Source organism: Caloenas nicobarica, chromosome 8 (assembly GCF_036013445.1).
Source record: "Caloenas nicobarica isolate bCalNic1 chromosome 8, bCalNic1.hap1, whole genome shotgun sequence".
NCBI lineage: Eukaryota > Metazoa > Chordata > Aves > Columbiformes > Columbidae > Caloenas > Caloenas nicobarica.
The window spans coordinates 24347327-24371972 of record NC_088252.1 but is presented as its reverse complement, the minus strand read 5'-3'; the positions used below and the strand labels follow the sequence as shown (position 1 = coordinate 24371972).

General features: G+C 43.9%; 1 protein-coding gene across 2 annotated transcripts in view; it reads right to left on the bottom strand.

The window, feature by feature from the left end:
- The window catches only part of DIS3L2 (DIS3 like 3'-5' exoribonuclease 2), a 193069-nt gene that overhangs the window by 112106 nt on the left and 56317 nt on the right, over positions 1 to 24646 (bottom strand). For both annotated transcript variants that reach the window (XM_065640190.1, XM_065640191.1), the window contains 3 exons: positions 20419 to 20653; positions 7873 to 7979; positions 6388 to 6635 (listed from right to left, as the gene is read on the bottom strand). In XM_065640190.1, coding sequence (XP_065496262.1) covers positions 6388 to 6635; positions 7873 to 7979; positions 20419 to 20653 — 590 coding nt within the window. The remainder of the gene's footprint in view (positions 1 to 6387; positions 6636 to 7872; positions 7980 to 20418; positions 20654 to 24646) is intronic.

Sequence of the window (24646 nt, the reverse complement as noted above, 5' to 3'; positions counted from 1 at the left end):
TCCCTTTTGGGATCTTTTGATACACCTCTGCCTGGGCAAACTGATGCCCTATGAAGACATCATAGGGTGCGAGAAACCTTATAGGAGTCGCACACACGGACATGGCCACGGATCATCTTTCCAACCATTTTCCAGGCTCTCTCCAGGACCTGAACATTGCCAGTAGTTTGTCCCTTCTCTCCTAGTTAAGCAGAAGCCTCTGAACCAGAAGCCAACTGGAGAGGAGCCAACAAACCAGAAGCAAGTCACAGAGGAAACTGTCCCCCACATGCTAATAGTCTTTGACGAAATATTCTGCACACGTGTGGATGAGGCTGCTGCTCTGTTATGCTGAGAGAAAGTTTCCATCTGCTCCAGGGCAAACTCCAGCACGCGTTTGAGCGCTTCGGTGTCAAACAAGTGTTCAGTTCTGGACCCAGCACATGAACCAGGACTCCAAAGAAGTGGGACGTTTGTCCCCTCCCTACCTGGTTACAAATACTACATGACAACCTATGTCCCATGGTGCATCCCCTTGTCCCCTTTCTCACCCTTAGATTGCTCTACAGTACACAGAGGTAGATTATTTTTTTATGTTTTTAATATAGTGCCATTAGGCCAAATGGGACATTACAGCCAATAGAGATAACACTCCTGACCCAAGAAAATTACAGCTGAAATGAAGGCAAATCCATCAAAATATGATACAAAAGAGAGGGGTAATAACACAGTGCAAAACCAGCCACTCTAATAAGTGTTTTTCCACTGCATAAAATACACAATCATTATATTGATCCTTCTGCTTTAAATCCAATGAGTGAGAAGAGGCACTAATTACTTTCCTAAATTGGGGCCAAAACAGTGCACTTGTCATTTGGATGAGCAAGATGCTCTCAGGGCTCAAATGTGCCATAAACCCACAGAACAAACCCCATCCACACAGCACAAACAACCCCATCTTCTTTATGGGAGCAAAGCTCGCCCTCCTGACAACGGGAAGGGCTGTGCAATAAACCTGTCACACTGTGTAATATGCTGGAAAGGACTGCGCGCTTCATGGTGTAGTAAATTGTAGGGTTCACGTTGCCTAGCTTTAAAATAAAAATGAAAACAAGGATAAAAGATATTTCCCTCCATTGTTTCAATTTTATGTACAAACTGTATGGCAGAAATACGTGCATGTTTGGCATCAAGGCTGTGTTCTCTTTTCCTGCAGCTTGGTCCCAGTCTGGTCCTTATTTTAATGTAAATAAACGAGGCATCAGTTTTTGTCTCCCCCTCTCTCAGCAGTAACAATAAACCAGAGTAGTCACCACTTCATTTCCAACGTCTGGTGTGGAGCTGGGGACTGAGCAAGGACGAGCCCGTGGGCCTGCGAGCGCATGAGCACCACTGAGGATGGACTGGTTAAAAAAAAGGAAAAGAGAGGACATGTTGCCCTACCAAAAGAAATGGCAAGAGCTTGAGTCTCGAGTGCCCCTTCTCTTAGAACAGCAGAGAGCTGAGAAGTGCACCAGGAGGGTGGCTGGACATCTGCAAGACAAGTCATGGAAAGGGCCTCTGAATGCCAAGAGTGCTTCCAGCTCCGTCTTGAAACCCATGTTCTCTTGATCCGTTTACTGAAATTAGATTACGAACCTTAAGGGGTTTACCCAGAGGTTTGATATAGGACTAATATTTTTTTTAATAGTAATTAACATTTGATTTACAGCATTCCAGGGAACATTTCCCAAGTACCTTGAAATAAAAAGTGTACAACTGACTTTAATTGGGGCCATGTTACAGTCACGCAGACACGATGACTTGCATCAGAGCAAAATCTGACAGGACAGCATGTGATCAAAGGTAACGCATATAGGATCACCGATGGCCCCGGAGTAACAGCCAGGCTGCAAAATCACTCACGGGGCACCGAGGGCAGCAAGAATAGTTCAAGAGGCTTATAAACAACAACACGCACGGGGTCCAGCGGCAGCCAGACATTCTGTCTGTGACACCCCAGGCTTACGTGTGTCTCTTTTTTTTTTAATGTTAAAAGGTAAAAAAAAAAAATTATAATGGTCACAGACATAAACATTTCTTTTCAGTGACGTTGATGGGGAGCATTAGAGCATGCTGGAAGGTTCCTTGAATACCCTTGGGCTGATGTCAGAGACAGTGGCAGCACCCACTGACGGGAACGTGCCATGGGTATTTCTATGGGTATTTCTCCAAAACAGCCATGACTGCAAGGTCACTGAACTGCTCCAAGCTGCAGACTCACTGGAGCTTGACCTCCCACCCCTGTGCTCCTGGGGCAGAGTCACCCTCGTGCTGCCACCTCCCCCTTCATGGGGACACTGACCACATCTATTTGGCCACCCATCTCTACAAACATTCCAGCCCTTTCTGCTCCCCAGACTCAGCTGGAACCGGCCAACATGTTCAAAGGTTATATGATAAGAACTCTCCAAAAAGACAAAGCATAATTACATAAGGCTTGTTTCCTTTGGAAAGCCAGGCAGGCTCCCAAATGGGAATTAATAACTTCCACGGGGACTTAAGAACTTTACTCAGTCTCTCCTGGAACAGACTTGTCCACAGTCATCCTACACGGAGGGTTTCCTTCAGCAGCAGAACCTCCTACCCATCAATAAGCCACTGCTCCTAGAGGAAGCTTGTACAGCAGCAGGAGAGGGGACAGCAAGGAAGGTCACCTGGCTGCTCCCACCATCCAGAGCTCACAGGCAGAGCTGCACAGGCTTGATAAAGCCCCAAAGTTCCAGCGGAGACGGTGAGATGTCTGCAGGGCCGAGCATCACAGAGACAGAGCACCCAAGAGCGTGGCACAGGCTTACTCCAACCATGGACCGGCGGGGCCTCCTTCCATCGGGGTGCAGCAGCATCACCGTGCTCCCCATGAAGGTGGGACCAGCCCACACTTCAGAGCGGTGCAGTGATTAGCTGTGCCGTGGAAACGCAGATTTCCTGAGAGACGGTCCCACCTGCAAGAAGATGTTTTTCCAACAGAGATACACTGCTGGGGGATCAGACCTTCCCTCAAGCCCTACAAGGAGCTACCCAAGGTAACCAGTCATTTGCCTTCACAGCAAATACTTTTGTGAATTAAAAATAACAGAATAAAATGCCAGAGATGAAAGGAATCCAAGCCACTTGGATGGATTTGGGAAGAGCATCAAGCAAAAGAACGTTTCACAAAATTTTATTTTATTGCAAATGCCATGATAAATCTTGTCACCTTGACAGACCAATATCTAAGACTCTGAGGTAGAAAAGTCACAAGCCCTGCATGACACAGAGGGAATCAGTGATCTGACATTCTACTACTACATTTGTTTTTAATAGTCTCATCCATCATCATAAGCTGGGGAAAAAAGACTCCACCTTAACCATCTCCAAAAGTGTGGAGACATCTGGACTAATTTTCCGAACCACCTCAGATCCCAACATTGAGAAAAGGTCCCCAGAAAAAAACCATACATGGCAGTACTTGTAATTTTTATCTGGAAAAGGAGAACATTGTGGAGATATCTTGCTTTACCTGCTACCTGAAGCGGGTACAACTCAACAGCATCACACGGCAACAGTAAAGTCACTTCTCATGCAGGAGGCCGCTCAACAGCACACTCAGGACATCTCCAGTGGGACGCGGAGCCATTCATTCCTCCCTGCTCCTTCCCAACACAGTTGGGGTGACAGGGTGGCCTTCAGAGGGGACAGCATCTCACTGGTGACCACCAGGTGGCAATCATGACACAGAAACACACCCCCCTCCCCAAGGGGACCTCCAGGTTGCCCAGTGCAGGTGACCACGCTGGGTGGCCAGTGCCACCACCAAACTCTTGGCCAGGGCATCCCACTGCTCCGGCCACGTGTGGTCACTGTGAAGACCAGAATATGCTGCAAACTGTGATTGGAAACCCGACCCTGAACTTCCCAAGGGAAAAGGAAAGCTGAGGAAGGTGCATGACCATCCTGGGGGAATTCAGCTGCAGGATGGAGAGTACCTGGAAACACCCAAGGCATCCAGGGGAAATGACTGTCAACTATGGAGGGGGTTTCCCTTGTTGTACTTCCAGCAGACTTAGATGGTGCAGAGCAATAAACTACGGGTTTCTTAGTCCAGATACCTTCAAAACTACAGTGGTGGTGCTGCCAAAGGCTTAACATGAAGTCTGTGGGCAGCAATAAGCAGTGCACAAGAAAAGTTCAAAAACCTAAGCGTGCCAATGAGCTGCAGATCCTCTGCTCTGCTCTCCTTCAGGTGGGCCACAACTAGCAACGTGCTTATAAACAAGCTTACAAATCAGCCCAAAAGGAAACAGGAACTTTTGGGACCTTCAAGAGGTTTCCTTGTCTTTCGGTGTTTAAACAAGCATGTATTTATAGTTAAAAACAAAAATGGGTCATCAAGGTTTTATGCTCCCATCCCCACAAGGCACTTACTGAAGTGCAACAAGTCCCAGAGGAAACAGCTACGTATGAAGACAGTCATGGACATTTTCTTTCCTGACAACACCCTTTACATCAGGGAAACTACCAAAACAGCCAGATGAGAATATGCAATATTGTCAGAAGCACAGATTAAAGGCACACACATTAGCCAATAAAAAAAGACATTAGCCCATCCTCCTAATTTCCCCTGTTTCTGCTGAAAAGGGTGGTTGTTCATGACAAGAAGCCAAGCAGTACCATCACCCTCCAGTCTTTTCTCTGCTGGAGTCAAAGGTGGCAAAGAAAATCTCTGCCAATAAGAAACTTAATCATAGCGAAGTTCACAGCACAACCAGCCCATAGTTAAGTGGGGCCACTCCAGTTCATGCACCACAGTTTAGCTGGGAGATAGTGAGTAACTTAACGGCTCATGTGGCTCTCAAGGAGTACACGTGAAACTTGCTATTACTGGGCACACAAAACAGCCACAACTGATAATGAACTCAAACTCAGAGAACCAGGGACTTCAGTTGAGTTTACTTTTAGTTTCGGGGTTGGTAGATCTGTGCCAACATACTTACTCTTGAAAAAAAAGAAAACTTCCATGTCAGTTTTAAGCTCTACATGGGGTTTGAGTTGAGGATTCCAAAAGCCATGGTGCTGACACCGTACATCAGTTGTGCTACCTCATCAAACAGCTTTACAAGGTGAAGAGTTGGGCTTTATGCCCACTACTGCTCGTGCTCCAGACTACATCCAGATCTCCAACACCTGTGAAATGTGACCACACCATTGCCATAGGTCAGAGTTACCTACTCTGGATCACCAACTAAACCAGGACTACTCAGTTTTTGCCAAGATAACTGATGTATCAATGTCCACCATTTCTTATCGAGTCCCACTCAATAGGAAACAGCATGGCCACTCCAGGTAGGTGCTTGGCACACTGCAGCAACGCCCAAGAAGGAGTAAAAATGCTGAAAACTACAGGATCTTCCTCAAGGAGAGGCAGAATGAACTTCCAATCTGGATCCAGCCCAGATAGGCCATTTGAGTAGCCCTGGCTTAAAATCTCCTCCTTCACGGTGGTGCCTGCCATTTGAGCTCTGGACAGCAGACTTTACAGTGCCTCCTGAAAAGCACAGAGTGCAACACCCTTCTCATCTGCTTCAGGAGTGAATGAATCTTCTCCCTATTTCTAGTATGCTTCCTTGAAGCGATGCAAATTTAAAACCACAAAAATCTGTGAATTTTTTCTACTTCTTGTCAGTAAAGGCTTAACAACCCAAGATGAACCTCACAGCTACAGATCTCTCCCTAGCAGAAGTTAATTGCCTGCACGCTTTGTACTCTTCTTACACAAAGGCAGGAGAGACTGAACGGCTGCCAGCACCTCATGGTGTTTGTGCTAGTCAGGATAAGTACCTGTGTGTGTTCCCTCTAGACTGCAAGCTCTTTTGAGCAAAGACCATATGCTCATTAATGCTGTGATGTCCAGGCACACTGAAGCAAGCACCAAAAGAAACCAACATTAAACAGCCATGAGATTAACTAACCTCATCACAGTTTATCCACCAAATACCAGAGGGCTACAAGACAAGTATCTTGTTAAAAGATTCCTGTCTCTATTTAGCAAGTGATAGGACAAGACGAAATGGCCTCAAGTTGCGCCAGGGAAGGTTCAGATTGGATATTAGGAAGAAATTCTTCACAGAAAGGGCTGTCGGGCATTGGAACAGGCTGCCCAGGGCAGTGGTGGAGTCACCATCCCTGGAGGGGTTTAAAAGGCGTTTAGACAAGGTCCTTAGGGACATGGTTTAGTGCTAGAGTTAGGTCATGGTTGGATTTGATGATATTGAGGGTCTCTTCCAACCGAAATGATTCTATGATTCTATTGTATGTATCAAACTAAGTGAAACCAAGAACTCCGACTAGAAATCTCAGTCATCTCTACTTCCCATGGCAGCCACATACCCTGTTGCAAAGTTGCTGTCTTCTTTCCAGTCCACTATGCGACAGATGAAGAGCATACTTGAATAGTCCTCAGGCCTGGTCACAAAGTCTGGAGGGCAATCAGCCAAGGACACGTAGGCCCTGGGCACTCTGTGGTCCACAGGTGAGAACATGGCACACCGCCTGAAGAGTTCGCTGTTCTTGTCTGCCAGAAGCTTGATGAAGCCTGTAGCTGCTCGGGAATGTTTCTTTTCCAAAATATAGACCACCTGGAAGAGGAAAAAGTTCCTACAGTTAATACCTTCAGAGGAAATTATTTTCTTTAACAGAATAGGAATACACAGAGGCTTAACAGAATACCTGGAAAAATCACAAGGCCTATATCATGTTTTCCCAGTGTGTGTATACGTGTGTGTGCATTTTTTAACCAAGTGTCTATTTATAATGTATTTTCCTTGCCATCTTGCTCATGGCTATAGAAGAGCTAAGTGCCCTCCAAGTGCTAGCTCTCTACAGCAATTTTCCTGATTACAGAACAAAACCAGACAAGAAGCAGATGCTTCCAAATGCAGGGAATTAGCCACAACATACAAGCAACTCCTGTAAAATCTTTCATTTGTATCCTCGGCCTGTGATTTCGACATTCAGCACGGAACAGGCCAGTCCCAAAACGGTGCCGCTGGCAGATCCAATGCTAACCACAGGAAAGGATGTGCTGTGGGGAATTTGGCAGGTCTCTCCTCCTCTCTGTGCTTTCCGAAGTTAGGGGTTATTTTACCTTTATACAAGATGGCTTTGAAAAGAATAATAAATTACAATATCACTAAATAATTGTTCCAGAGAGGTGTTCATACAGTCTTTGTTTTGAAAAGAATAATAAATTACAGTATCACTAAATAATTGTTCCAGAGAGGTGTTCATTCAGGCTGTATTTTTGTAGACCACAATAAATCACTGGATAACAGAATTATTATAGCTGGTTTCCTAAGCTTATACAGAAGAGCCCTTCCAGAAAGTTTCAGGAGCTGCACCTTTGTGCAATTCTCAGCGCTGGAACTGCCACGCTGGATGAGACCAGAGGGCAGCCCAGCCCACAACAGGGACCAGAATCGGAGCCTGCAAGGGAAAGCAAAAGACGAGGAAGAGACCTGACCCTGTAGTCCTCTTCTGGTCTCTTAGCATGCAGAGATTGACCCAAATCTTGGACCAACAGCCTTTCCAAAGTCTGTACGAATTAATTCTGACAATTTTGGATATTCTGACACTCATATTAGTATACAATCTTTTTTTTTCTGAATCTTGCTAAGTAATTTTTTGCAACAGAATTTAAACTGGATAATTGGTAAAAATAACAAGACACTTGATTTTTATCAGATCAGACAACTAGTCTCTTTGAAACAGGGAAGAAGGTGCAAAGATCAACAGACAGAGACTGCAGGGAGGCCAGGGCTGGTCCTTCAGCCTTTGGGAGCACACCCGTGTCTCTTGTCCCTCTCCACGAGTTACCTTGGCCGTCCTTTGAAGAACCTTGTCTGGGAGGAGCCAGGGATCATTCGCCTTGGGTCCATCATCTTGCTCTGCTCTGTGTGCACCGCTGATCCCAACAGCCTTCGCTGCATCAAACACACAAAGCAGTCACTGTAGCACATCCCCATCACAAATTCGTATTGGGCCTTTGCTGTAAACTACAATATAAGGTGAATCTAGTCGACCTATCTGAAAGGAGAGAGATCTCTCAAGTGTTAGAATAGCCAAGCATGAAGCAGTTATTATTCTCCAGAATACCACAGCGAGCAGATATATGTTTGCCTACCATGCAGAGCTGCTGAAAAATGACAAAAATCAAAATAAATCCAAACTTTACAAGTACAACTATATCAGCCATAATAAACAAAATGGTGGAAAATACATTCTGTTTATTAAATACTAAGAACTACATGAATTTCCTGTCATTTCTTAGTTGGAGTCATCAACATTATATAAATAGTCTGTTAAGTACATAATTCATTTACTACTTAATTACCTTAAAAAATGCTATGCAAGGTTATAAAAATGCATTTTCATCTTCGAAACTGAAACCACATCGACTAAGCTGGCCCTCTTTGTCTGTGGACCAGGATGATTAAAAAGTCTTCTAAAAGTAATTGCTACATATGACAAACAGCTCCCTCTCCTTAAAATTTCTTCACCAGACACTGAGAATATTTAAATCAACTGTCAACTAATTTCTAGTCTGCAATTTCAAAATATTCACGTATCTGAGTTTGAAAACATCTGCTGCAGGTGGCTGGCACACCAAATGCGTTTAGCGCTTACAAACATCCGAAGCGATTTTCGCCATGAGAAGGGTGGGACCGGTCCCTTCTTGAGCTGCATCACTGCGCAGAGCCCGTGGTTCCTGCTCCAGCAGCGTTTTTCAGATGGAAATATCCACGTGCCCTTCTCTGGAGGGCTCACGGAGGATGGATGCCTTTTTCCCCTTATATAGCGATCACATCCATCTCAAGCACATGTGCTAAAACCAAGCCCCGAGCCTTCAAAAGAAACCTTGCTTTCTTAAAGAGCGACCGCGGCACCAACTGCGAGTTTCAAGGGACGTATCTGTCACTGTTCCCCTTGGAAGGCACGAGATGAAGCAACGTTTTGCTGAAGACTGTGCTCCAGCAGGCCAGCGGCACTCACGCACGCCAGAAAGCCCCCGGGAGAGCCGCGGTGACACGCGGCCCCCAGATGACACCCATCTGTCCCGCGGGGACCCTCGGCAGAGGCTGCTGGTGACATGACGGATGGCGGGGGCCAGGCTGCGGCTGCCGGGGCACCGGGGTGGCAGCAGCTTGCCCCGAGGGGACCGGCTGTGTGCCACCGCCACCGGCGCACCTTCACAGATGGTCCCGCCACCGCGGACGGCCTGGGTTGCCTTCGGGCAACGCTACCCCAGCAGTCGTCTGACAGTGACGGCGACGGCTCTAATGACAAACTCTGGCTCTCATATGCTGCTAATTATCCCCAGCTTCGCCTTCTGATACAAAGCTCTTCAGACTTCGCCTCTCCCCAGAGATCGTCTTTTTCAGAAGAATCTAAGTGACTTTAATTTTATCTTTACTGACTTGCTAGCAAGGCTGAGAGGAGAACAGACAGATATTCAGGGGTTTAAATAAAAATCTACTTTCCTCAAAAAAGCAGCAGTAACAGCAGCAGCAAACCTCCTTCTCTTTGACTTCTACTGAAATTCAGATGTGCCACAAACAGGGTTATTAGGGGATAAAACCACCCAGAGTTTCATGGTGACAAACAAGCTGAGGAAAAACATTGCTTGGATAACTATAAACAGTTTAAAAAGTAGGGATACCCAAGTTACACACCTCATTTGCTTGTCTCCTCTAAGATCTCTGCCAGGTAAAGGTCATATCAAGCAATCAGTTAGCAAGGAATAAAAGCAAGGAGCCGCTTTGTTTTCTTAAAAATGTTCAAGCCATCTGTTAATAGTCATGGGTTTATGGTGTGCCAACCATAAAGACAGCTGGGACAAAGAACAGGACGATCTGGAACAAAGGAACATTGGCAGGCGCGGAGGGCGAGGGGAGGTTGGTGGCCTTCCAAAGGCCATGCCTTGAGACACACCTGCCACCAGCCCAGGGCTCTACTGGAGCGCACCCTCTCCCACCAAACAGCACGTAATGGTTGGAAGGGAAACCAGATCTAAATGCGCTTGCAAAAAAGCAAGAGCTGCACTCGCCGCTTTCCCAGCGCCGCAGAAATGACGGCACCAACTCAAGGGACAACAGGCAAGAATGAGAAAAGCGCCAGGAGCCACGCGAGGCCTGTGCCCTTGTCAGCACTGCCTGCTTGCCACTTCTCCTTCCAACTCTGCAAAGTTGCTCGCATTTTTTCGCAGAAGTAGCTTCCCCTGTCAAAAAAGGAGTCAGCAGTGGTGTCCTTGGGAGGTATCACACACACACACATGCGATTGCACAGCAGCGCCAAGGCGCTGTCGGGGGAGCACAGCAAATGGGCCACCACAGCTTCCCTTGCCCGAGATGAAGGACATGCATGGCTGGGGCATTGTCCCCCATCTGCTGGAGCTGAGCCCCATGTGGACTCAGTACAGGTACCAGAAAGCATCTAAATTCTCACTGTAGCACATGGTAGAATCTGCCTTTTTTCCTTCACAGCCAAAATCAACCAGGGGCCTTTGGCTGGCTAAAGAGCACCTTCTTCCTCAGGGGTCTCTCCAGCTTCAATACCCCTCCTAGGATTATTAGAAACTCCAGCAAAGGCTGGCATCTACAACTATACCATCAACAGAAAGAAAGAAGGAAGCAAATCCTAGCCATCTACTTATTTCTACCCATCTTTCTTAATCAACTTCAGTATCTAAAAGGTCATAGTGTACATTTACTGATGGGCAACACTCCAGAAACAAGGGATAGGGAAGAAGATGCATGAGGAACTCCACACTTTTGGGGCCAAGAGATGTGGACTTCTGTATAGCTGGTAGCTGCTCCTTTTGAAGTCAAAATTCTGTTGGTGCCAGGGCTGCATCCACCTTAGCAGAGCAGCAGCAATGAGGGCTCCCTGAGACAAATCCCTCTGCTCAGAAAGGACAACCGCCCAGATCCAATGTCCACCTGGCTTCCTTGTGAAATTACTGCACAGAGACCTCAGTCTCAACAGCAATAATCTGCCATGCGAGTCTGGTACCCGCATTCCCTAAATAAACTTCTGACAGTCCCTGCCTTTTGTTGGATATCCCCCTTCCCTTCAATGAAACTGGAATTAGTTGGGTGGCAGAGGTGGGAGGAATCAGGGCCCCACCAGAGGCTGGTGGTCCAGAAGATCTGAGCTGGGAGACACAAACGTCTCCCGCAGCAGGGCAGAGCCACGGAGACAATCCTAAAGGAGAGTTAACTTGTGAGAGGAGCAGGATTTTGAGCAGGGGAGGTGGGAAGAAACTCTTTGCATTATGCCAAACAAAAAAAGAATTATCCTGACCCCTTTACTGCGGTGGTTATCCAATGACCATTCAATATTTCCACCCTGGGCAAAGACATGTTTTCTGAGAAAGATTTACTATGTTAGCTTGGGCAACACTTCATAAGCTTATCTTACAGTGAAAACACACTTCAGCAGCTAGGATCCAGTGAAACTGCATTATAATCTCAGTGTTTTCCTTTCAGCGATTATCTGACAAACCAAAACTGTAACAGTCTTACTTAAAAAAAATTAGGCACTAGATACAAAAAGCAACTCAAATTAGTTCTGTTATTACCAACAAAGTAGATCCAGGACACTTGGAATTTGCCTCCCTCTGTATGAGATCAGTTTAGGCAGCTTCAACACACACTTAGATTTGCCTGACAGGCATTCCTAGGTCAAATTTTTGGTTTTTTTTTAAAAGACCCCCAAATTTCTTTCTACAATTAAATTACCATGACATTAAAAGGTGGCCAAAGTGGACCAAAAGTCATCAGATCAGAACTCTAATTACTTGCAACAGATCCAAAATTATTTTCACCAGGTTTGCATTGGTCACTGTGGAAATTTGCAATTCTGTCCAAAAAGAATACAATTAAAGATGCAATATCCACTTGCAAATGAAAATATATCACAGTTTCAGATCTCAAAAACAACTCACTGGAAAAAAAATAATATCCCTCTCTGGATGGAAAGAAACAAGTTTTTTAAAAGAACAATTCAATGTTTGCTACTTCAGCTAGGAAAAAAAAAATCTACTTGAGAAGTTAGTTGGCTTACTCTACACAGGCATATCTAAGAATCCCATCAGAAGGCATTATTGATATGAAGCTTTTAAAAAAGAAAATACTGCTCTTCACCTTAGTGCGCAGATACCAGCACATCTGTAAACCTTTCAATAGCAAAGCTACTACTTATTTAATGAAGTAACAACACTTCAGTTCTCTGATGTCTGCTTCAATAAGCTGTTTTCAGCATATTATGTTTTAGTACCAAATCCATAAGGAAAGTGGTGTAATCCAAACCAGTTTATTATAAATATCTCAAGGATTGTGTGTCACACTCAAAAATTACGTGTTTTTGGAAGTTCTGTCTGTATCAACACAAGAGTAGTGGAAATGAAAACTCACTTCAACCAAAAAATGATACAGATGCATGTACAGATTTGCCCTGGATTACACTATTCTGCTACAACCTTCATTTAAGGAACAAAGAAAAGAAAACATGTTCCTGTTTAGAAGACAGTACAAGCGCTCTCCATATTGTGTCACTGGTGTTTATTGGCACAAAACAGGTTCTTCCTCCAGAACACAAAGCTGATGGTAGGAACCAGAGGTTCACATCATACTTGGTCCTCCCTTCACCAAGTAAATAAAAAGGTAATTTTCCGAGGATCAAAGCAAAGAGATCTGGTTTCTTAGAAATACTTGTCCCTAGCTGGATGATCTCAGTTCCTACAAAGTTATTTCAGTACCTAGAGAGGTAGGAACTCGGGCTTCTCCTGATCTTGGCAGGTTTTCCCAGTACAGAGGTCTAAGTGAGCTCTCTCTAAGTCTCACCAGACAGACTGAAGAGCCTCTCCTCCCTGGCCAAAAGGTAGGGAGGAAGGAAAGTGCCATTCCACTTGGTACCAGGTACTATCCAAAACCAGAATTTCTTTTAAACAGGCTCTAAGAAGGCTCACTTAGGAAAATATTGTGCAAGAAGCAGTACTTTGTGAGTATTTGTATCTCCACACATAGAGCTTTCCACCATGCAAGAGGGCTCTGCAGGTAAGAAGCAGAGCTGCTCCAAACCATGCAGCACCCCCGAGCTGTCTCATCACAGAGCTGGTGTCTAATGAACAGGACTAACTTCCTTAGAGACATTTATTTTAAATGCTCGTTTAAGCAGACTCACTCTGCCACAGCTGTTCATGACTAAACACCTGAACTCACACACCTGTGTGTCCAGGGGCTCATGGAAGACAAGGACCAGGAGACTGGGATGATTAGCAAGAAGATTTTTGAAGACGCACAGGCAGGAGGAGACTCTCAGAGAGGGAGAGGAAAAGCATAATAACATGCGTACAGCAGAGAGACAAGCATCTGCAATAACACAGAGCAAAGGCAATATGAAGAGGTGAGTATGGTTGGCTTCCTTACACACCCAACACAGTCAGGCATATAATTATTTACTTATATTTAGCCACCTCCATGAGAAGGGATGGAGGAGATAGCAGTATGTTGAGACAGGAGTGTCACTTTTCCTTAGAACCCTCCAAACCTGATCCACAACAAAGATTCAACATCAGACAGATCAAATCATAGCTGTCTCAGTAGCCACATGACATTACGATGACCAGAGCCCAGGTACTCTGGCCTCCCAGCCCTCTCACGTCCTTGACAAACTGCCAGTCAACAGGAGCTTGGAAGCTTTATTGCAACACAATCAAACCTAAAAAAAAAAAAAATCAGGTGGTGTTGCAGTCTATGTAAATACAGTTTTATTATATTAACAGCAAGTAAAATTAAAATGTTACAAAAACATTTCAATTGAATACTTTGCCTATCTACTTAACGTTCTTCCTTCCTGCATGTGCATTTGTTCCTGAACTGTGTGTGTCCAATTTTACTATTGCATGGAAAATATGTTAGCTGAATGAATCCTAACCTGATTCATCTTGGAAACCCTGCTGCTAACAATGACCATACTCTAATATGTTTATCTTCACACCCACCATTCATTCTCAGCATTGTGCCCTCTCACTTACTTGACACAAACTTGTAACTCAAAGGAGAAATGCAGGTGAATTCAGGAACATATGGTAATATGCTGAACTTAATCTAATTCCTGTTACCTAATTGCATGAGTAATTTTCTTTTTTTGCCTTACTTAATAAGTCATTTGAGGGTCAAGATAACTTACTAGGGAAGAACAGCATAAGAAGCTTTCCCAACATTAACTTCCATTGCAGGCTTCAGCTGTGCAACAAAAGAATAACTGGAGCTTATTCAGCCCGTAGCATTTAATCAACACAAACCGTAAAGCCCAATTTGTTCAATAACAGCAGAACATTTTGCTTAAGTTGCTACACTGTTTATTCTTCAAGAAATCTATGCTCTCTTTTCAGAAAAGTTATAGCAACAACCAGAAGAGTTAGATCCAGAGACCCGCAAACATGAACACAGGATAAACTAATAGAGAGCTGTCTCAAGCAGCTGAAACAGCTCCAGCCTCTCTGCTGGTTTTCCAGGCTTCAGCAGAGTGAAACCGATCTGATTTTTGACAGTTCCACCCCAAGCATTGCTATTAAAAGCCATGTAACTGAGAAGATTTCCTGGTGAGCTTTCACTCTGCTGTGGCCTAGATGTTAAGAGCTCTGCGGTGGAGACGATCCATCTCCAGAAAGCTGCGGGCTAGGAAAGAAGCGTGAAGGCTCCTTAAAAGCAGTCGGAGCAAACAGAGCCTCTGAAGAGCAGGGAGAAGAACATTTGTTCCTTCCAGCAGCCAGTGACGTTGGTGGGCTCCAGATCTGTCAGAGATTTCATGGTCGCTAAACTGAAAGAAGGGGCGACCTGACCACAGCGTGTGGTCCAGATTCTTGTCACCATCATCCTTTCTCTACCAGGCTTGGCCACAGAGAGGAATAGCAGTATCTCCCTAAACTCTGCCTATGCCAATAACTGCAGAAAGGCTCCAGGTGCCAAAGGAAGACACAAAAGGCAGGTGGGCATCTAGTCAAGCTTAAAAGAAGCCACAGGAAGGGGCATGGAAGTGCATGAGAAGGTATGAAAGCGCAAACCAGAAACTCTAGATTAGAAATATATTTTTCTCTTTTGCTAGCAGGATCCAAAAATCTTTCTAAGCACTTACTCTGGAACATCATCTTAAGAAAAGAATGGCTTAATGCGTTATCACACAACCATACAGTGAAGTTATCAAATGCCACCAATTCTGTTGAGCCAAGCAATCCTGAAATACTCAATAACAGCTTCCAGTCAGTAGCAGGATGGGCACCAAACAATTTTAGGTTATAATTTCCAACCTCACCAGTGCTACTAGAGACTGACAGTCACATTTCACTTGAAAAGAGACCAACCAGCATCCACTTGGCCAACGCTGAACAGATAGGGAGACGGGAGCAAACTCTGCAGCAGCTCCAACCCAAATTCCGTTGACCCTACCTATTAACTATCAGCTATTCAACTCAATTTTCCATCACACGACTGGCCGAGTTTACTCCGTCAGTTTCCTCCGCCTGTAAATGAGCTATTTCTATTCAAACTTCATTACGTCAAGGCAGTGAGCAAGCCTGGGACATTCATACATTCGAACTCTTGACTTGCAGAAGTGTAGGTGGAAGTGGAAATCCTGAACAAACACAACTCCCTGATTGCTGCCAGGGCAGCCAGTCCACCAACTTGATGACTTCTGTGAGCCACCCCGTGGGAAGCAGGATATTCTGCGTGTCTGGTAAAGTAAGATCTCTCGTGAGAAGAGTTGAAAAAAGCTGAGCAAACTAGTTTGACCAGGATAGCTTTTGGCATAGTGACACAGATTTATAAACTTTTATTTGAATATCCTTTTGCAAAGAAAGGCTGAGGCGCTTTTATGAGCACAGCTGCCATTCTAAAGAGTACAAGTAGTTGCTACTGTTTGATTGCTGATGCTTCTTTATCAGAGTAACCTGACTCCAGCATTTAACAAGAGACAGCTCACATTTGTATGAAACTCATGTGACACACAAGTCTGTGTCGGGATACAGTATCGTAAACTATTCTGTACAGAACACTTTGCACTTTTCCTGGGTTGGGAGGATACAGAGAAGTTTCTATTTTTTTATCACATATTGAAATAGATTATAAGGAAAATTCTTCTACTGCAGTGACAAGTCACAGAAAGAATGTATTCCAGCTCACTACTAAGTGATAAGATAAAAGTTGCGTTACCTCTGTTGCAGTAGTCAATGTGAATGAGGAATAAGGAAAAGAATTACAGACCTGGCAAAGGTCATGTCGACTGGCAGATGACACAGTGACACAGAATAAGTTGAGTTCTCAGGGTAAAACACAGAGGACTTGCACATCAATACCAAGCACTACAGAGAATTCATCTTTCCTATATACACAATAGCGTCCAGATTGGTGCCAGGATGCTCTTGCCTTGCTCTTTGCCTGCATTTCAACAGGGCATTGAAACCCCAGAGAGGATTTGAAGGACATTGGTAAGAGAGCTGAGAAACTTTCTTCAGGGTGTTCATTCTTACTGTTTTCACAAAGTAAAAAAACAGAGAGAGAAAGTTTGTTCAGCATGTAGCGATATTTAAACCTTGGAAATACAACTGAAAATTCAAGTGGAAAAAGATTTCCAACTTCGCTAAAAAAGACCTACCTCCAATGAACAAAACTTAACATTAAGACAATCTAACTTTGGAACACGACAATATTGCTCTTGGTGTGGAACAGCACGCTGGAGAGGAAAATGGCTCATCACTTCCTAGATCAGAGATTTTTCTGAAGATAATCTTTAACCCAACTTCTTTGCAAGAAGACTTCAGAAAAGCGGAGCGAACTCGTTTGACCAGGACAGCTTCTGGCAGAGCGACACCAGTCATGAACTTTTATTGAAATATCCTTGAGCAAAGCAAGACCAACGCACTTTTATGAGCACAAGAGCTTTCAGAAAGTACATGGGCCGAGAAATAGGCTGAACGCGACGGTCTCTTCACTTCTGTGGATTTCTCTCTTGCTTATCCCATCCCTTCTTGGGTCTTAGGAAGAGATAACAGATAACAAAAGATAACAATTTCTACCAATTTGCTTTAAGCCCCTCCAACGCACAGGAAGCCCAACGTACAATAACTTCAGGGAAATTCAATCCATGCAAATCTGGGCCGTAATACACAACATTTCACGCTTCAGAGCTGCTGACAGCGAGGGCCAACCCCAAATTCTTTGCCCCAGCGTGTAACTAGAGATGGAGGGGGTGACTGGTGCCCTGAAGAGGAACAGAGTCAAAACGAGGGATGAGACACGGGCCAGGGTAGAATAGATATCAAAACAGCCTGCGCTCCCAGCATGACGCAGAGTGCTCTTATTTGAATGACACATCTGCTTTTATTCTTCGTGCTTCATTCTGACCATCGGCAGCAGAACAAACGAGCCAGCAGAGACATTGCATAATTCTGCTCCTCTGTCAGAAAGGACAAAAGCCATCTTGCAAGCGAGTGGCAGCAATCTGCAGAGCTTGTGTATATGCATCAATATTTGAGCACCGTCTCGATGTGGCTCTCTTCTTTTGCCCCAGAATGAGTAAAATTTACTTTTGATTCTCTAAGAGTAGCTATAGATATTTTTCACCCCCAGAAATCTGGTGGGTTTTTTTTTAGTTTGGATTTTGTTTAGGTCTTACATATATATATGGATCGTTTTTATATATATACACATATGCACATGTATGCATATACATACATAAAGCGCACATGAAAACGTGACAGACTGTTTCTTGATTTTATTTTATTACATACGATACCTTGATGGCATCTTTGTCTGGCTTGAAACTTTCAGACTTCCCTATATTAGGGAAAAAAAGAAGAAAGCCCACTACAAGCATTCATTTAAGAGTTGCACTGGCCACCAATTATTTCTCCTGCTCCTTTCTGTGCATAAGGCCATGCAATGACTCCGTACTAAACCCTACAAAGCAACGCCCAAGACATCCCCCCATGGGAGATCTTCTCCCACCCACACTCTGTGTTTTGCTGCAGTAGTTGTTGCCAGCAGAAGGGATGTAACATAAAAGAAAAGGCTCGTATGCCGCTAGTTTGGAAGTTGAACAGGCGGCCCCAGCCAAGGAGCCCTCCCGGGGAGGCCCACGTTACATGGGGACGACACTTCCACGCACCACGGTCCAAGCCTGTGGAGCTCTCTGCCCCCAACGCCGGTCCCACGTTCCAGCGGATGCCCTTAGCTAAGTTCTGCCTTGAAAATTGTACGTCTGGTGCTTTTAAAAAAGCATTTTGAGCCACACCTGTGAAGGCTGAATTTGGCAGGATCTTTTTTTTTCATGACAGTTATCACCGATGCTAGAATAACTATAGCTGTTTTCCAGGCAGGACTTAAAATTTGGATAAGCGACGATATGAGAAATTGCATGAAAGACAGGAAACAAGCCAAAGCAATCATCAACGGCTCAAAAACACCTTCAGAAAATGCAGCATCGTAAACTTTATATGTATAAAAAACAAGGGCATTAAAAAGCAGAGCAAGAAGAAACTTGAGAAAAATTCATATGGGTTATACGGCCAAAGAAACTGAAGCAACCATTAAAAGATGTGATAGCAAAATACAAACTCAGAAGAAATCTAACTGGCATATTCACACCGGCCACAGGGCTTGTTAAGGATGAACACGGAAAGGCCTTGAAAACAACAGAAAACAGTTGGCTCAGACAAGTTCAATGGAAAAGTAGGTTGGATTTCAACTGTGTAGACAATAAGCTGATCTAACATCTGCCCTGCAGATATTCTCCAAAGATAGAATTAAATGGCAAAAAACCCACTCAGATGACACAGATTTTAAGAGATGACTCGATAACCTCTAACACAGGCCACTCCAGAACATCTTGAGGAACAATGAGGCATCAAGAAAAGTAACTCTCATCAAGTGTTTATAGCAACACACAGTTACACAGGTAAAGTAAAATATTGGCTCAAGTCTCTATCTCTTTTAGATGCTAGTGTCAAACTGGAATGTATTTCTCTGTATTTTCATTTGGCATTGCTATCAGACGCAAAACCAGAGATGCAAGAGACACGACATGTGACTCCATAACACATCAGGAGATCCAGAATTGCCGAGTCAAAGTGGCAGCTCGACGGGGTGCAGCTATCACAGAGTGTCCAGGACTGCAAAAAAGATGGGGTTAATAACTAGCTGCATAAAACAGCCACAGCCAGGACAAGTAACTCCCAACTCAAGCCCTACGCTGGAAAGCAATGGAACGGGACAGAAGTTGGTTCACATAACTTGGCAGTAACTCAAAGACAGTGGAGGTACCAAGAAGGAAACAGCATCACGAACTGGGGAGGCGGCAGCTCCATTCATGAGCTGAAACCAATGTTTTGTCATAAAAACTACACCACTTCCACTCACATGTTATATCCTGTTTTACTAACAGATGGGCGTGAAAAATGGAAGTCTACCAACAGTATAGGCAGAGGTCTGTGCTTCTTCCAAAGCGACCTCTCAGGAAAACACAAGGTATTCCATAAAACAGCTTCACAACCACCACCAATATTTGTCAGAGACCAACAACTACTTATGCCCAAAGTTACTGCCATCTTTTCTGGACAACTGGGATACACATCAGAAACACACCAGAGAACCTGTCCTGGTGAATTTTTCACCAGCAGCTGGAGGTATATGTTAAAATGTGCCGATTGTCAGAATCCTTTCAACACACAGCTCTTCAGGAAGGGATTTAGTACTAGAAAGGACATGCAAAGAGCAGCATAAACATAGTTTGGGACAGAGGAGCCTATTTTAATTTTGCCCTAAGCAATACTTGATGGTTTGGATGGAATTCAGATTCAGAATAAAATAGGTTTGCCTTCCAAACAGATCTCATAATTGGCTTTAGGTTTTAGTACCATTTTCTTTTTAAATGGACCAAATCTTTAAGTTGCTCATAACTCAACTGTTTGAAAACAGTAACAAAACTGCCCTCAAGGAAATATATTCTTATCCTCAAACTGAGACACGTAGATTGGCCAGCCAAGCTGCAATGAAGGAAACTGCTACAGCAGCATCTTGAATTAAACAGCACCCAGCAGTCCCCAGACAGCCCCAATTACTGCAAATCTAAAGGTGTGACTTCTGTTTCACAGATTTACTTTGCATCCATCAAAACTACATAAAACCCAGTCCTTAATATCCATTCGGATCTATGAAGGCAGTTTAGCACAAAGGGATAGAAGTGATAAGGCATTAAGCTTTTATGCCTGCATTTTATATCTTGCAGCAAAGCAAGGCAACAGAGTAATACTTCACCAGTTTGCTCAAATAAAGGTTTAAATCAGCATTCTGATCTACTCACCTTTTTCACTGGTATCCAGGGAAAGTTTCTTGATGTCATCAGCCAACGTATCCTGCAAGTGGTCTTGTCCACGCTCTGCATCATTATCGTCAAACTGAGCTTCTATAATGACGTCCGGACTTTTAGCATCGCCTTTCACCGTCTCTTGAGGAACGCAAGGCCCTGACATCTCCTCGGGGACATCTGATTCATGTGTGGCTTCTGTTTCTTTGTCACTACCATCTGGCTTTATTACCTGAAGGAGCAGGGGATTAAAAAAAAAAAAAAAAAAACAAAAAAAAGAGGCAAGCTAAATCACTGGACTGAAGAAAGAAAACATTATCTTTCCTTTTTCATCTGCATCCCCAAGGAGCTGGCGATGAATTGTGGGTGGCTAGTGGCACACTGCAATTGCCGTGTAATTAGCCACAGACATTGCACAACCAAAAGAGGTGCCTCGCTAGGGTAAAGATGGGAACGACATGGCTTTTGCAATACCTCAACTGTGACAATAATGTATCCAAAGCGTATCTAGAGCATAACCATACTGTTCCTGCCAAGCCTCTAATCAGCTCTCCAGAAGCCAGGAGGGAGCACAGGGAGGGAGGAGGATACGCTACAATTTAATGAGTTGCTTAGACCATTGTTCACCAAGATACACTAATCATCCTGGGAAGTCCCAGAGCAGTTCGAGCGAACGATGGGTCCATGTCAAAGCACATCTCCGGGAGCGCTCCCCAGCACACAATTAGGAACAGGCTGAAAAAGTACAGAGCAGGGAACACGGTGCCCTGCGACCTGCGGAGGAACCCGACCGCGGCAGCTTGGTGGGGCACCAAGGTTTGCATTTATTTCAGGTTCCAGTCTTTTTGTTAAAGGCACTCAATTACTGATGTAACTTATACAAGTCTCCTAATTAAATTACCAAGAGGAATGAACTCAATTACAGTACAAATTACTTAACCATTAACTAACTGATAATTCAGATAAGTAACTCTGACCATTGCTACGGATTAGTCCCCACTTTAATGCAGCAATGGCACATGGAAAGGAGAAACCATACGTGTAATCACGTCAAACAAAATTATGAAGCCCCAGTACAGCAGACACTAGACTTGCATTGCATGTAACAGAGGCAGGAACTGCCCCACATCAGGTTATAACCATCAAAATGGTTCATACCATGGATACAAATGCTTTTACCAGCATCCTTCATGCAACCAGCAGCGAGTTGCGAGCACCTACCTGGCCCTGGAACCTAGACCCAGGTTCTAGTTTTGAAAGTGTTTCACTCGAGCTGTGGTACTTCTGTGAGAGATCCAAATCAGCATGGAATAAGAAATAACCCACTAAACATTAAAATCACAAAGAAACTGGTTGACCAGGCTCTTCTCTAACTGGTGCTGGTGCTCACCAGGCGGGTCACCCCCTGGAGATGCTGCCCCGAGGTCCCCAGTCCTCAGCATCACTAACCCAACTCATGACACCAGCAAGACAAGTGAAGGGCCCTTTAAAAAGTGCAGTGAAAAAAACCTTTCTGGTAACTTACTTTATCTGATATAGTCAGAAGACATAACCATCAACAGCCTCAACAAGTCCTAGCTGAAGACAGCTGTTCCAAGGAAGAAAAATACAATAACCAAAAAGCTCCACAAGTTATTGTTTAGTAACTAAAAAGCAAATAGATCAAATCAGACCTGTACAGGGAAGACTTTCACAATTTTACATATATAGAGCTACAGTCATGCTTTTTAGCAGTACCCATATCTTTGTAATCTTTTCACAATACATAACAGAAATAAAACCAATTTTAAAACGGGGTTGAATTCAAGTCTTAAAAAAAAAAACCCTCAGATGACATTACTTTGAACTCTTGTTACCTTTTGTGACTCTGCTTTCCATCTTTATTTTCATTTTTTAATATGTATACAATTTGTTGCCATAGCAGATTTTGATTCAAACATTAAATTGTGACAAAAGGGGAAAAAGTTTGGCAGAAGGTGGAAAAATGGCCAATTATTAAACCTGGCTACATTTGGTACATAAAATACTGACACACAATGGTCTGGGCAAGAACAGTCTATTAGATTAGAGAGCTGACAAGGCTCCACACGCTAGCAACTCTGCCAGTGTGCCTATCCAAAAAGTAAACCAGTGTTAACAGTAATGTTTGGACCCTACCATGGTCAGATGTGGATATATCCAGCTCTTAAATTTCAATTGCACCAGATGTGTGCAAGTGTGCAACTGCAGCAGTTCATTTTCTTCAACCCCGTCAGGCTTTGCCTGAATTTCTCTCTCTCTCCAAGTCGGTCTTTGGAGAGCAAGAGATGTGTTTCAGGTGCTAAACTACAAAGCTTTCTATACATAATGCAGCAAACATCAGATATATTTGAGTAATAGGAAGTGCTTCTCTAAAGATGCAGCACTGAAAAGCTTATGCTTGAGGAGTTTATGTTGCATTAAAGAAGGCAGCAGATACAGATTTCATTTTAAATGCCATACACTAAAATCACCATGCTTCCTCCAAGCCAGAAGATACACGCTGCTGTCACTAGCTAGCGTGATACTCCAGCTGTCACTACGTAAGCCTCCAGTCACACATTTCCTTATGGATTTGCAAATGGATTTTTAAGTAAAGTTTTCCAGAGTCCACAAAATCATGACCTCCATGCAGCGTAGAGCAGCAAAATGTCCAGATGCTGGCAAGCATGGGCGATAGGATTTGTTTTCTTTCTAAGGCCAAGACAGATCATTTAGGCTGACCTCATACATAACAGAGCAGGGAATTTCACCCAAGATTTGTTACATCACACCAAAAATTTAGGGAAGCTGTGGATCACAAGACTTGGAAAGCTTCATAAGGATTTACAAAATCAGGAGCTCAGTGTATACAATTACTCCATTTAAGATGATCAGAGTTGCTGGCCAGCATGAGCTCATCACACAGATTCCAAAAAGCAGGATCCTTCTGTATGTGAGCAGCAGGAAATCGGACCATGACAGAATAAGCATTTCTTACGTGCAGTATCTTGGAAACCAGAAACTGATGATATTGCACTCCCCTATTCCTTATTATGCTATTGAAGCTCACACATGACGCAACACATACAGTTAGAATATATCGGTGCATATCAGAGATGCAGAATAAATCAAATACGCAATTGGCCGAGTTGATCACGTATTCATACATGCAGAACAGAGAATCGTTCTTGGCCAGTGCAGCTGATTCTGCACGGATGCAGAAGGAGGGGATTCCCCCATGCTGCAGATGCACAAAATGCAAAACTCCACTACCATGCAAACAAGTTAAAGCCCCTTAAAGGACCTTAACTTCCTGACCTGGGAAGTCAAATGTCAACCTTATGGTTATACTATTTTCATATGCTTTTTAATTAAAAAAATATTTTAATAAGCATTTTGATGAAAGTCAGTCGCTTATTTGAATACCTGATCCTTAAGATAGCGGGCGAATAAGTTTTCTTCCAACTTTAAACAAACATCTATCATGGAACAAGCATCAAGTTTCTGCCCCACAGTGATCAGTTTGTAAAGTCATAGCTGAATGAACACAAGATCTTTGAATGAAAAATCCCATTTCAACCATAAATGTAATAAAAAACAGCTAGTGGGCAAGTACAGCCTGGCATGGATATGTATGATCTGGACAGTACAGTGATTATCTTGCTGCATCCAGACCAGTCTTGAAGTAGCCATCAAACGAACAATTGCCCTTACTCAGAAGGAATTTGTTCCAACAGAAAACTGAACCAGGAGTGTGTGCACCAGAAACCAAAAGGGTCACCTCCTGAGCTGCAGGAGAAACAGCTTGCTCTGCCAGAAGCAATCTTATACCTGCCCTGTTAGTTCCAAGCTTTTCACAGGCTTTTCACTTAAGCCTCACATCCGCACATGGACAAAACTGAGAGCTGTTTATTCTCAGATCAGCTATGGGGTTTTTGTTGCTGCCTCCTCAATGGCAACATCTAACAACTCATACATTAGTCTATAATCTCAAACTACTGAACCAGACCAGTAATTTCTATCACCTTTGAGCTACTAACCCCCAGGCTTTTCCAACAAACACACCAAGCCCCCAAAGTGTTTAAGCCCGGTACTAATAGGTTTGCTTTTCTTCTTTATTCACCTGTGATCCTTACAAGCAATCCATGAATCCTCCTAGATCTGAAGATGAGACATGGATGACTGCTGGACTAGACACAGTTGGATGGATGTACCTTGCACAGCT